The sequence below is a fragment of the Chelonoidis abingdonii genome, chromosome 9 (genome assembly GCF_003597395.2).
Source record: "Chelonoidis abingdonii isolate Lonesome George chromosome 9, CheloAbing_2.0, whole genome shotgun sequence".
Lineage (NCBI taxonomy): Eukaryota > Metazoa > Chordata > Testudines > Testudinidae > Chelonoidis > Chelonoidis abingdonii.
The window spans coordinates 3,606,579-3,621,128 of NC_133777.1; the positions used below are offsets into that span (position 1 = coordinate 3,606,579).

General features: G+C 51.5%; 1 protein-coding gene across 1 annotated transcript in view; it reads right to left on the bottom strand.

Moving 5' to 3' along the window:
• Positions 1-2,637: 2,637 nt before the first annotated feature.
• LOC116814851 (testis-expressed protein 2-like) overlaps positions 2,638-14,550 on the bottom strand; it is a 23,956-nt gene continuing 12,043 nt past the window's right edge. The window contains exons 5-10 of the mRNA XM_032762791.2: positions 14,094-14,193; positions 11,135-11,267; positions 5,488-5,622; positions 4,599-4,811; positions 4,026-4,146; positions 2,638-3,089 (exon numbers count right to left, since the gene is read on the bottom strand). Of these exons, the coding sequence (XP_032618682.1) occupies positions 2,964-3,089; positions 4,026-4,146; positions 4,599-4,811; positions 5,488-5,622; positions 11,135-11,267; positions 14,094-14,193 (828 nt within the window). The 3' untranslated portion in view covers positions 2,638-2,963. The remainder of the gene's footprint in view (positions 3,090-4,025; positions 4,147-4,598; positions 4,812-5,487; positions 5,623-11,134; positions 11,268-14,093; positions 14,194-14,550) is intronic.

Consider the following 14,550-nt stretch of genomic DNA (forward strand, 5'->3'; position numbering starts at 1 on the left):
GCATCTCAATGGATAGAAAGTCCGTGCTTGAACACTAAGACTGTAGCAGTAGGAATATACTGCTGACCACATGACTAAGATGGTGATGGTGACTGTGAAATACCTGGGAAGATTACAGGAGAAACAATAAAGTGAAAGAGGCAGTTAGAGACAAGAAGGCATATTTTAAAAAGTGGACATCAAAGCCTAGCAAGGAACATAAACCCTGACAGGTCCAGTGTAGAAGTGTAATTAGGCAGGGCCAAAAAAGAATGTGACAAGCAAGGAGCCAGACTCAAAAACTAACAGATTTTTTTTTAAAATACATCAGAAGCAGGAAGGCTGCCAATCAATCAGTGGTGCCAGAGGATGCTCAGGTGCTAACAGAGCACTGGAGGAAGACAAGCTCATTGCAGAGAAACAACATTAATTATTTGCATCAGTCTTCACTGCAGAGGATGTGAGGGAGATTCCCACACCTAAGCCATTCTTTTTAGGTGACAAATCTGAAAAACTGTCCCTGACTGAGGTGTCAATAGAGGAGGTTTTGGAACAAATTGATAATGGGACAGTAATACATCACCAGGATCAGATGGGATTCACTGAAGAGTTCTGAAGGAACTCATTTGTGAAACTGCAAAACGACTAACTGGTATGTAACCTGTGCTTCACAAGGGGGCAGGGATAGCGCAGTGGTTTGAGCATTGGTTATTACCAGTGGGGATGTTGTGAAAGTAAAAAGTATAACTGGGTTCAAACATAAGTTATTGGTGGACAGGTCCATTCACCAAGATGGTAGAGGCATAACCCCAGGCTCTGGATGTCCCTAAACCTCCACCTACCAGAAGCTGGGACTGGCCAACAGGGGATGGATAACTCAGTTTATTGCCCTGTTCTGCTCACTCCCTCTGAAGCATCTGGCACCGGCCCCTGCTGGAAGATGAGCTACTGGGCTAGATGGACCATGGATAGTGAGTTCTACATCCTGGTCTTCAGTGAGTGGCTATAAAGAAAAGCCCCCCTGAAATGGCAATATAGACACAAAGCACAATAAATATAACTGGAAAATAACAAACACATCCCAGCCTGAATCCCTGGTGGATGAATGCAAACTTTATTGCTTCAGTTCAGCTCTTTTCTTACACATCCACCTGGTCTGCAAAGCCCTTTGTTTTAACGCAGTTCCGTGACATTACTTGACAGAATCTGTTACTTTTATGGCGTGGAGCATCAAATGGTCCCACTTTGTGCCTCGTGCTATCGTCCAGACGGGTGCCATCTATCACTGCCCGGTGCAGGGTTGGTCCGCTTGGTGTTTTCAGATGCTTGTGGCGTTGCTGGTGGCTGAGCTGTGTCTCTCCTGAAACACATCACAGCGAGGAAGCATGGAGCAAAGGAAAATGCCAGTAGGAGGCTACTTCTCTCTGCCTCATTCACTGCAAGGCAGAGGGGGCCAGCTTCAGTGGGGCACAGGCCTTGGGCAGTGGGGCTTCAATACCAAGGGAACCCAGGCTCCCCCTGCTAATGTCCCACCAGGGGTAACTCCAGGGCAGGATGGAATCAGGGTGCAATGCTGGTGAGCATCAGTGAGGACAAAGGCAGGCCCAGGGAAGCCGTGCCAGCTGAAGAGTTAACCCCTTAATGCCCGGCAGTGCTCTCACATGGCTGCAAAGCTTGACACGCACCACTCGATCTCCCTCCGACCTCCGCTCCACCAGCTTCCTGATCCCCACCTCCTCTGCCAGCTGGCTCACTCCACTCCTCTGGGCCTGGGATGGGAGAAGAGGGCTGTTGCTGTCTCCTCCCCTGCTTTTGACCCATTAGAGGTGCTGCCATGGAGCCTCGTGCCCAGGCCTCCTGCTTTCCCCAGCACAGGGTGCACTGCCTGGACTGAGGGCGTTAGCTCAGGATGGGCTGAACCTGGGCAGCTGACAATGCTGCCTCTCTTTTTGTCTACAAGCCGCTCTCTCTCTCTGAGGCTTATGGGACTTCCCCTCCTCTCCTTTCCCTGGCATACTGAGCGCTCCCCCTCAGGCTCCCTGCCCCTTAGGTATTGGGGGTTCACCCCCACATCCCTGCCCTCTGCCCCAACTTGGCCTGACTGAACGGTTGGTGGATTTTGACATGTGACTGTTTCAGTCCTTCCCTGCACCGCTGCTGCCTGGTTATCATCAAATAGCCGCTTTCCCCGCCTCTCCCCCTTCAGCTAACCCCTTGCGACAGCCATTGCCCAGCCAGGATCAGGGCTGTGCATCCCTGCCTGTACCTTGTGTTCAGACACAGATACAAAGCAGCCTATCACAGATACCCAGCTTCGCTCTTCTCTCTCTCTCTCTCTCTCTCTCTCTCTCACCCACCCATTCAACCGGCTGGGTGGTGGTGAGACTCAGAGTACAATAAAACACTTGTAGGGGTAATGGGGGTTATGTTTTGTGTGTGTGTGTGTGTGTGTGTGTTTCAGTTCCTTTCCTGCCTGCAGTTTTCCTGGCAGACCCGGCTGCCTGTTTAAAGGATGTCCAGTGCTGATGCAATATGCTTGGGTCATTTCTGATCACAATGTCTGATTAACACTCCTTGGACCTCAGGCTTCCTCCTCTCCAGGGTTTCTTGCACCCCCCTTTGTAAAACAGACAGTCCTGAGCAAGTTTCTGCCCCAACTGGCCACAAGGGAGTTGTATTGATCCAGAGGAACCTGGTGGTGATGGATGAACTACCTGGAGTTTTGTATGCTTGGGTGACTCCAACTTGCTCCTCCCCCAGGGGTGTATGTTTCTGTCCTTAACGTGCTGCATCATATTTGAAGAAGAGGCTCCTTTGATGGGCTGGGGGATGCTGAAGACGAGATGGAGAGATGAACCTGAAGACTTCAGATCAGAGTCTTGGCTCCTGTGTGGCAACCGGTGGCCAGGTCCAGGTTAGCTGGGCATCTCCGCAAATCCTCCAGAGTTCTGCCAAGTGTCTTGACCCAGCCAGTGGGTCACTCTTCAGAGCCACTTCTCGCTATCCGCTGGAAGGTCCTTCAAGGGCTCCTCCATGGGGGGTTGGGGTTCCAAGCCGGAGTGCATGATGGGAATGATGAGATCATCCATGTTTGGCATCACTAAAATTTTCTGAAAAAAAGAAATTGGACAAAACTAAAACCACGGCATTAAAAAACCTTCAGAGGGACAAAGCTGGGAGCTCTGAAGGGCTGATTGGTACCTGTTGCTACTGTCCTACTGGGGCTTAGAACCTGGGATGCAGCTTACAATAAGCAGCAACGTAATGGAGTGGCTAATGCCTATGTGCAGCTCTGCTGGCTGGACTCAGTCCTCCCAGGTTTATAAGGTGTTTTCCCCCTGCCTAGTGGCTAAAAACCAACAAGAGCCATAACCCAAAGGAGCATCTCCTTCAGCTCACTGGGCAGAAGCCTGTTTTGGGACAGAAGGTCCTGTTTCCCATGGCGGCTGAGTGCTAGGACTTGTCAGTGGCCTCAGACCAGAAGCCTAAGAATAAAAGGTAGATGGATAACAGGTTTAACAAGGAATGCAAAAGAGAGAATAACTCAAAGCATGTAGCACCTTCAAACTCTTGCAGATGCCCCTAGGATCTGAACTTGGCTGAATCTCTTTGGGATGAGAATCAGGGTGGTTGGCTCAGGAGCTAAGGCTGTCTCACCAGCGCCTTCTGGTTTCAACTGGGTGGGGAATCTGATGAGGGCAGCTGCTCTTGGAGCACTTCATTGATTTGAATCAACCCCCTAAAAAGTTTAACTTGTGTTTTCCAAAGAGGTCCGACTCCGGTTTGGTTTCAGCTCTCTCCAGATTGGCCTGAACCAAAACATGGGCCAGAACACTGAATTTGGAGATGCCCAAACTCTATCTCCTTCCTTTAAATGAATCAAAACCCAGGATCGAAACACTGCCAAAACTTGAGGTTTGCAACATCTGGCCCCAGACTTTGCAGGCCCATCTTTACATTGTTTAGGTCCCACTTGCCCCATCTTTGGTTCTGATCCATCCCCAGTGTACTCATCATTCCTCTTCCAGTGCTCTGGGCGCAGGTACCTGGAATTCATGCTGCAGCTTCCTCTCAATCCATTCCGTGACGTGGATGAAGGTGACTTCCCGCTCACCCAGCTTCGGGTGGACTTTCAGCTCCAGCTGGGGAGGGATTCGGAAGCTGTACCTGGAGGGGGAAGGAAGGAAGCAGAGACCATCACAAACTTCTTGTGCTCCTGCAGACATGGCCTGGTGACAGGGAAGTGCAGTCTCTGTGGCCCATACAGCTATTGGCCTCTCTGCTGACACTGCCAGTGAAAGGGGCAGTTTGGGACACTTGTCCATTAGGATGTGGGCTGAGACCCACTGAACAGCCATCAGACCACAAGAGATTTTGGTCACTAGCACTATCTGGTGCTGCATTTGAACCCATGACCTAGATGGGAAAAGTGTGATGTGTCTGGCCCAATCCCCTAAGCAATCCAGTCCCTCTTTTGGGAGAATATTTCTGCCCATGTTGAGTTTCCTAATCCTAAATCTCAGGCCGAAACTCCCTGACCATGTTCCACTAAGCTCTGGGAAGTAGAAGCCAGGCTCTGTGGCGAATCACTGCATGGTGGGACCCAAGGGTGCTCCTACCAGATTCGGTCTGTCGGGGGTGGAGGAATGTTCACAGCCAAGGTCCCGGACAGCTCCTGGACTTCCACAGTCAGCAGCAGCGGCGTGTTGGACACCTCCTCAATCATCTTCTTGATGAACTCGTTTTCAGTGGCCTTCTGGAAGTACTTGGACTTGGCGATCTTATCCACGAAGCGCAGGATCTTGCGGCTGGTGCTGTTGCTGCCACTGTGGCTAAGCAGAGGAAGAGGAGAGTCAGCATCAGCCTGAAAAAGGGGGGCTGTTGCAAGGCAAGGGGCTAAGCTGGGGCCTCACCTCACTTGGTACCCACCCCATTCATCCTGGGGGCACCTCTCACTTCCTGTAGAACCCCCCCACCCTGCAGTCCATGACACTGCAACACTCCTCCAGCAGGACCAGGCCACCCTTCTCCGTGGCTCCCAGGACACAGAAATCCATCCAGCAGGAGGCACTGCAGGTGTGAGACTCTCACACTCCTATGACTCTTCTCCTTCTAGATTTCCCTAATAGCTTCATCGGGGAGATGACAACGTGCCTTTGCAGGACGTCAGACTCAATGATCTAGCCGGCCAGCCAGCCGTCCTGTGCTCATGGTGCGGTGTCTAGCCGCTGTGATTGTGAATGGCTCCCTGCAGGCAGGGCTAGCTGAGGAGCCCTTCTTCTGGGAGGGGGTTGTTTGACTAGGATGCGGGAGACCTGGGTCCTGACTCTGCCATGGCTTTGTTGGGGGATCTTGGGCAAGTCACTTACCTGCTTTGTGCCTCAGTTTCCCCATCTGTGAAATGGAAATGATGGTGACCTCCTTTTTAAAGTGCCTTGAGATCTACTGAGCGAAAATGCTATAGGCGGGCTAGGGATTACTATTACTATTTTATTATTAATTATTTACCCTTCAGCAGGAGAGGGGACAATCCTCTCTCCCAGGGCTGCAGAAGGCTCTGCTGCTAGGACGTCTTCGTCGGAGGAGCCGGCGCTGGAGGATTCTGCATCGCTGTCTGCCAGCAGGACCACCCGAGGCTTTGCCCTGCAAGCAAAGAGGGAGTGGGTGAGTCCCTGGGGGGGTCCTTGTGCTGTGGCACCCGCAGACTGCACGGGCCTGATCGCTAGCCAAGCCTTTACTCACAGCTCTTTGTATTAGCCCCCAGCGTGTCGGCGCTCTCTCTAGTGTCAGACAGACAGACGCTAGCAGCAAAGGCTGTTGGGGCTAACATGGCCCTGGCGTCTTCCGTCTAGCCCTGCAGGATGGGCCAGGTGCTTGGGAAGAGGAGCCAGTGGCAAGGACACATGGCAGGGTCACCTCTGTTTCTTATACTAGGATGAACCTGGATGCAGCAGGGTGTCCTGGCCCTTTAAGGCTACAGCCCAAGGACAACAGCCTGTTCTCATTTTAAATGCAGAACCAGGGCATTCTGGGACTTACAGCTCCCAGGACCATTGGGAATTGTGGGTTATTATAGCAAGGCATGTTAGGAGGAAGGAGGAGGATATAAGCCCCCCAGAACAGAGAAGAGAGCAGGAGGAACAAGGTTTGGGTGTGTATGGGTATGGGAGGGCTTGCAGGCTTCTCTGCAAAGGGAACAGACAGAGAGGTCTTATCGTTCCCTGTAGACCTGCAGGGACCCTGGAGAAAGTGGGTGAGTAACTGGGGATTTGGGCACTGGCCCCCAGAGGAGATTGGGGTGTGTATCTGTTGGTTTTCCTCAGGTCCCTGGGAGACAGAGCGGGGAGTGACTGGAGCAGGCTGGCCTGGTGACCCAAGGGAGACTTCATTTGGACTTTCCTTACCTCAGCATGGGAGGAGTGTAATTTAGCTGTAGGATTATAGTAAACTAAGAGCAAGAGGGAGATGGTATCAGAGGGGAAACTGAGGCAATGGCCATGCCTGACACTGGAGAGGTCAGAACCTGTTACAATGGGGCTCTTCCAAGTCAGTTTCTAAGGGGAGGGGATTAGTGGGACTTGGCAGGTCCTGGAGCTTGAGGCAGACAATGGGACTTTCCAAGCTGCCACTGGGGGTGAGAGTTTAGAGGTGGATGCCCAGCCAGGTGCCATTAAAGGGGCTCTGAAACTCTTACCCAGCGCTGTCTAAATGCAGGAGAGTCTGGGCAGCTGGCTGGCTTGGGGGCTCCAGAGCCATCTCCCATGCAGGATGCCCCAGCTGGGCTGATCTCTTGGGAGTTCTTCATGCTACTTGCTGGGTTTGCCAGGACATGGTGACCCCAGAGGAGGGCAAATGGCTCATCCTGGCATCATGCCTTGGTCTCTCTTGTTGCCTGGCTTGTGCTGATAGCTGTGGCACGACCCCGCAGGCAGCATTGTTCTCTATTTAAGTCCTTTATCAAGGGACCTGGGCTTTAACTCCCCTTTAAGAAGAAATGGCCTGGTGACGCTGACCTACCTGCAGTGCCAGGCTGGGGAGGATTTTGCAGGGGGAATGCAGACTGCCAGCATTGTGGAGGAGGGGTGTGAGCTGGAGAGTTGTTATCTAGTGACCCCCCTAGAGCTGTACTGGGAGAGGCAAAGGTTGATGCTGCTCCCTGCCCGAGTGTATTGTTAAAAGGAGGCTTGTCGCTACCTTTCCTGTGTCAGAGCGATGCCATCCCCTTGCCAGGGCTGAGCAGTTCCGCGAGGCGAGGGATTTGGAGCGGTAGGGAGGCAGGGGAATGCATGCCTTGCAATCGAAACCACACAAAGTCATCTTGGCTCTGAGGTATAGTAAATCCAGCGTGAAGCTGGTGAAGCAAAGAGCTTTGGCTCCAGTTGCAGAGAGATTTAATGCACCACTGAGTGTGATGTTAAAACTTTCATCGAGCTGCTTTCTCTCTATTCCCCCAACCTGTTTTCTCCATTCCTCCGGCACCAGCCTCTCCTCTGTCACTTTCCTCCCTGTGGTGGTATAAGAGCCTTCTCCTCTGCAGCACCTGCCAATTGGAACGGCCTCCCTGGATCCCTCTGTCTCATCATTCTCCTTCTCCTTTCAAATCGCAGCAGAAAACATATGAGGCCTTGCTGAGGCCCAGTGTAAGTGTGTGCGCATCCAGGAATTTCACTGTGGAAGCTGTGCCAGGCCTGGTCTATTCACTTTTGCTGTATCTCGTGGGAGACAGAACCTCTGAATCTCTCTCCTTGTGCTATTTGTGATTTATCTTGGTAAAGCACTATGGGGATGTACATCTTGTGGAGATGATCCCTGGCAGAATATCCCCACGTCCTGCTGGGACGTACAGCTTTTCAATATCCCCACCCGCAAAAGCTGGAACAAAGCAGGAGTGATCGGCCTTAAAGTCAAATGCTACCCCCGGATCCTTAAAATGTAGCCCCTGGCCACCTCCTCCCCATGCAAACCCAATCAGCTGCCAGGCCTTCATCCTAGTGACCTCAAACCACAAGCAATTTCTCTTCCTGCACTAAGGGATACAGAAGCGAAGCAATTATTATGGCTCGGTGCATTTACCCAGGATGAAAACAGAATCAGAAGCAAGGTAGGTGCTGTCCCATCTGGCCTCCTGGCAAGCAGCCCCACATGGGACAAAGATCCTGGTGCTGCGCCTGACACTCCCATCATCTTCCATCAGAGGGCTGGGCCAGGAGAGGATTCTTGTTACAACCTGCAGTTCCAGCTCAGATCTACCTCTCTGCTCCAGACCTGTCTCCTCCTGTCCAAACATCTCGGCCTGTCACTCTGACTTCTCCTTGTGGATGTCTAGCTGTCAGCTCAAGCTCAACGTGGCTAAAACAATGCTTTTAATCTTTCCCCTCAATCTCGCCCCCCCCATAGCTTCTTTCTCGATCACCATGACAACACCACCATCCTGCCTCTGGCTTGCATCTCTCTCTAGGCTCTTCATATCCAGGCTGTGTCTAAGACTTGCAGATTCTTTTTACATACGTGGTAAGATGTGGCCTTTCCTATCCATCCACGCAGCTAAAACTCTCGGCCAGCATCTCATCATCTCTCATCTCAGTTACTACAGCGTCCTTCTCTCTGGCCTCGAGAAATGCTAGCCTGTTTGGCTAATAGCCAATCAGAATGCTGTCTGCAAAGATCAGTCTCCCAGCTTATTGCTTTGACCGTCATCCATCCACTGGTCCTGCATCAAGCAGAAGCTGCTTGTCTTCACTTTCAGCCCTGACCCTTCCTAGCATCTCTCACTTGCTACTGAGATGTCAGTTCCCATCTGCCCATGATTCCAGCCTCCATCACCTACTCATTACTTTTTCAAACAAGCATCTTGGTGTTTTCTTCCATCACGTCTGGGAGAAGCTCCCCATAAACACCCACAAAGCTACCTCATAGCCCTCCTTCAGATCTCTCCAAACTCTCCTTCACTGTTGAGGTCTACAAAAATCTTGATGATGGTTCGGCCTCTGAGATGACTGCCTATCATGCTGACCAGTCTTGTCTCATGTATCCCTTTCTCTGGATCTCTCAGTCGTCGCTTGTCCTAGATTGGGAGTTGGTTGCGGGAGATGCTGTGTTTTTGTTCAGTCTGTACAACAGACTCTTCCAATTGTGCTAAGGACATCCCAGCAGATCACTCTCTGATGAATAGGTGACGGTTTGCAACATGCTGTGAGAAGGACGGGCCAGGTGTATGTGATTAGTATGATTCATTACGAGTGGTTGACAACCTTGTTCATGGCTGGTCAAGTACAGCAAAAGGCCAGGCTAGTACAAGTTTCCTCCATTCCACCATCTCGGAGACAAGATCATGTAAGTGGGCTGCAGCAGATCCAGTTTCTGTGCTTCTCAGCTAGCTTTGCTGGCTGTATTGTGAACACAAGTCCACCACGAGCTAGACCAAGATCCACCAGCTTATTTCATATACTTCCAGATGGTAAGAAGAGCACTAGCAACCTGGAGTTGCATTTGAACCAAGAGGGAGAGGCCAGAGAAGACTTGGGGAGGAGGGGCATGATAACAGTTTTCAAGTACATAAAAGGTTGTTAAAAGGAGGAGGGAGAAAAATTGTTGTTCTTAATCTCTCAGGATAGGACAAGAAGCAGTGGGCTTATATTACAACAAGGGAGGTTTAAGTTGGACATTAGGAAAAACTTTTTAACTGTCAGAGTGGTTAAGCACTGGAATAAATTGCCTAGGGAGGTTGTGGAATCTCCATCATTGGAGATTTTTAAGAGCAGGTTGGACAAACACCTGTCAGGAATGGTCTAGATAATACTTAGTCCTGCCGTGAGTGCAGGGGACTGGACTAGATGACCTCTCGAGGTCCTTTCCAGCCCTATGATTCTATGACATTTGTCCCCCCGCAGATTTCTTTTTGAAGAGCAGGATGCAGCATGAAGCAAAAGCCTCGTTCCTTCTATGCTTGTCTTTCCCATGCACTTTTCATTATCTGGAGCAACTCAGAATTCACCCACTTCTGGGCTGTCCCCTCTCCTCGCCTAAAGCTGTTCATGTTACAAAAGGTTTAACTTTCCAGCCCATCTGTGCTTTCAACAGGGCCCAGTTAAATGGAGAATGGGGCCAGGGGCTCTGTGCCCAGGAGCAGCGTGGGAAGAACACCAGGCCATGAGAACACTCACAGCTCCAGACAGAACATTTTGTCCTGATTTTAAAAAACCCAAAGTGGCACATGGGGAGGGGGCAGATTTTTGTTTTGATCACTGATAAACGATTAGAGATTAGGACAAGTCCGGAATGAGGCTGTCAGCTAACTCGGCGCACAAGCCGGTCATGACAAACAAGCCACAGGCACACGCTTCTTATCTTTTTATTTTATTAATGATTCTTTCCTAGAACTAACTTCCCAGCTGTCTCCATCCTGCTCAGACAAATGGAAAATATTCAGCACAGATGGCCTGATAAAACCCTCCAAACTGAGTTGATTGATTTTCATTCGACTTATTCCTTCTCCCACAGCTGGATGGTATGTGACTCCGGACGGCCCCTAGTACCAGACACCTTGTCCCATTGCTCTGGAATAATCTGATCTCTTCTAAGACGCTGCTTCAGATCAAGACTGACCAGGTTCCTTCTGATTAGAAGGCGGCGTGATGAGAACATGGAGATAAATCCATTTGGCCTGTGCCACCCGGCAGGGAGGTGAGCTGTAGATGGCTGTAGATGTACAAAGTGCCTTCAGACCCATGATTTTGCAGACTGCACTGAATTATAAAGCGCTTTCTGTTCAGTGTAGAGACAGAACAATGCAGCATCCTGGGTGCCTTGAATTAATTCACAAAGGCTTCATAGTCATGTCAAAACCCAGTGCTCTTACTGAGCACAGCTACAGAACTGATTACCTTCTGGAGGAACAGTTGGACCAGGGTCTCTCCCGCCCTGATGTCACTAGGAGGGTGGTAAAGCCCTGGAATGGGTTACCTAGGGAGGTGGTGGAATCTCCTTCCTTAGAGATTTTTAAGGCCTGGCTTGACAAAGCCCTGGCTGGGATGATTTAGTTGGGGTTGGTCCTGCTTTGAGCAGGGGGTTGGACTAGATACCCCCTGAGGTCCCTTGTAACCCTGATATTCTATGTCACAGGAGTGAAGGGCCCAGTAACGCTTTAGTGACTTACCCTTCCCCATCAGCAGCCGCCTGCCCACTCTCCTCTGCCAGTGCCTCTTTCCCCAACTTGCACAAGTTCATCTTTGTCTCCAGTGTCATCTGTAGGGCGCCGTTGTAGATGACTTCCAGGTCCACCCAAAGCCCTGCAGAGAGGACAGGATGCAGGTGACCCACGGTCCCATGAATCTGCGGTGTCTGGGAGGATGCGAGGTGTCTGATACAAAGCTTCATTGGACTTGGTACTTGGGAAAGGTGCTGGCCCGAGAGCCGGTATCGCACGGGCAGTACCAGCTTCCCCACGTTGCCTTATTCGAGACCAGGATGGACGACCTTTTGGGAGGAGAGGGAAGCTCAGCATCTGTCTATCCAGCCTTCCCTCCTTCAGCCCTGTCGTGCCTGCCTCTCTATTCGTGACCCTTGGCTGCTCTGCTGAGACTGCCAGCAAAGGTGCCTCATGCAGGGAAGCCAGCCCTGTGGGAACTGGGCTCTGGTCACTGACCTCTCTCACACAGGCCCCTGAAGATCCACCAGAGGATAAGAGCCTTTGTTCACTACTCGATGTGAACAGGTGACATAAGAGTCTTGAACCCTGGAAACTGTGGAATTTACCCTGTTCAATCAGCCACCCTGGCCTTGCCTGGGTAGCAGCTGCCTCGCTGCTCCCATCGTACAGGGAGGCTGCTCCGGAGGCAGTGCCCTAGGCTGAGAGGCAGGAGGCGCTGGGTTAAATTCCTAGCGTAGCCACTGTCTCCTGGGGTGAGTCACTGAATCTCTCTGGGCCCAACCAGTGAAATGGGGGTGGGAGAGAGAGAGAGAGAGAGAGAGAGAGTGTGTGTGCATGTGCGTACATACACACAACCTCCAGCACTGTGGGGCCCCAATCCTGGGCAAGGCCTTTATCCTGACATTAATAATGCAGGATTCCTGTTCCACACATTGGGAAATCCAGCAGGTTCTTGTGACGCCTGTAGCAAGGACTGCACTGCCCTGCCTTCTGGCTGCACAGAGCAGTTATTACTGTGCTGAGTCGGCCGCCGGCAGCAGGAAGAGGGCTCTGTTTGAAGGCTCAGCGTGGCCCCTTTATTTTCCGCTCCTCTGTCCCCTTTTCACTTGCCTCCTGGGAGTGTGGGCGACGGGTCACGCATTCCCAAGCAGGCCATGAATGTTCTGAGTCCCTGTGTGCTCTTGCCTGCTTTATCTGAGGTTGCACAGCTGGAATGGAGACCGAGGTGCTGGTGGGAGATCTGGAGGGATGCGAGGAGACGTGCATGAGGGAGAGAGAGTCAACACAAGCTTTATTCCTCCATGGCAAGGAGTCCCTGGCAAACAGCGTGTGAGGATGAAATATTAATCCAGCGTCTCTATTGAATGAACTCCTGGGGAGTGGGTGTGGCGGGGGGGGGTTTGACCTTTTTAGAGGGGATAACTGGAGACTTGGGAGGGTCAACGTGCTGCCACAGCTGGGTTGTGGGATGCCTCGGATGGAGAAAGACTGGTGCCATGGTCGAGGGGATCCAGTGACATCTCCCCCAAATGCACCCCATTTTGGGGAAGGGTTTGTGACCTTCCCATAAGCCTTTGTTCCAAGCTGTGCTTCACTGTGAGTGGCTAACCCCTCTGCTACCCTCAGGCTGGTTGCTACGTGACTTGTCAAGTGGCCACCCATGTGGAACAAAGTGGGTGTGGGCGTGGAAGTGCTGACTGTGGTGCTCGAAGGGTTAATCCGGCACCCAGCCTCAATGCCTGCCTTTCTCCACACCCGACCCCTCCCCATGCTCCCTCCTCTACTCCAAGCCTTCTCTTTCCCTGTCCCTGAGGCAGTCCTGGACTCTTCTGCCACTTGTCATGCTTCTTCCTTTCCCCTAGGAGACTGCCAACTCGCCATTTCCCCAGGGCTCCCCTGGGATGACACTTAGCAGCGTTGACAACTGCCCTTCCCTGTCCTCCCATTGCAATGGCCCCCTCAGGGAAGGGGCCGATTGGTTTGGGGTGTTCTACTTGCCCTGTTTTCCACCAGGGCGAGGGGCTCTCACTGCCCAGGCGACGGGTTCCTAGTATATAGCACCTCCAGTTATAACCCTCCAGTTCATAGTGGCCCCCAGTTGTAGCTGTCTCTGTTTGGTTCACTGACAGAAGAAGGAGCAATGGTCTCAAGTTGCAGTGGAGGGGGTCTAGGTTGGATATTAGGAAACACTATTTCACTAGGAGGGTGGTGAAGCACTGGAATGGGTTACCTAGGGAGGTGGTGGATTCTCCTTCCTTAGAGTTTTTAAGGTCAGGCTTGACAAAGCCGTGGCTGGGATGATTTAGTTGGGAACTGGTCCTCTTTGAGCAGGGGGTTGGACTAGATACCTCCTGAGGTCCCTTCCAACCCTGATATTCTATAAAATGCCCACTTTGGGTTTCTTTTGTCAGTCAATTAATGATGGAGGAAGGTGCTGGATTGACAGCCCTGGAGATCAGAGGCCAGAGCACAGGGAAGCTCTGGGCAGCAACAATGCAAGCTTCTCCCTTACAGCTCCACCAACGTGTCGCCACCCTGATCCGGAGGGATCCCTCCTCGGCGTGACAGCAGAGGTCAGTCTCTGTGGAATATTGGACTGTAGGATGATCTGGTTGTGGGTGCATTAGCAATGCCATAGGGCTGGACCCAAAGCTCCCGGAAGTCAGCGTAAAGCTCCCATTGATTGAATGCTCTGTGGATGAAGCAGGCAGTGCCATTGCTGTGGTGGAACCAAGCTTGTGTCAAATAGTTGCCACCAAGTAACTTTTACAGACTTGTTGCTCTAAAATGGTCTTTGTCCGTGGCTGATGGGCACAAGGGATGGTCACTTTTCACGGGGATGCTTTAATCGTCCCAAAACATGTTTTTTAAAAAAAGTCTTAAGCCCAGTTCCTATGTTAATGCAAAGTGACGGGGGCTAAGGCCTGGTGCGAATGCACTGAACTGGGTGGGAGGGGGCCCTTACCTCGGTTATCGATGATCGGATTGGAGGCACTGAGAACGAGGGGGATGGATGTCCCCATGTCCAGCTCGGTGAGAGTGAGCTCGTTCATAAAGTACGGGAGCTAGGTTGGAGCGAGAACAAACAAGAGCGATTAAACCCAATCTCCTTCCAAACAGATGCGGAAGGGAAGCTGCTTATCATTAATCAGAAATGAGGCTACTGGGCTGTTTAGAGGCCCTGGCTGAGCTGTCCAGCAAGGATATGGGCCCATCTCCGTGAAGCCACTACAGTAGGATGAGCATTATTCCAGCTGTAGAAATGAGAGATGGGTAAGATCTACTGGGTCCATCCCCCAAAGCCCAATGCAGGATTGTTCTCTATGACAGAGAATCTTGTGGCACCTTATAGACTAACAGACGTTTTGGATCATGAGCTTTCGTGGGTGAATACCCACTTTGTCACCCACGAAAGCTCATGA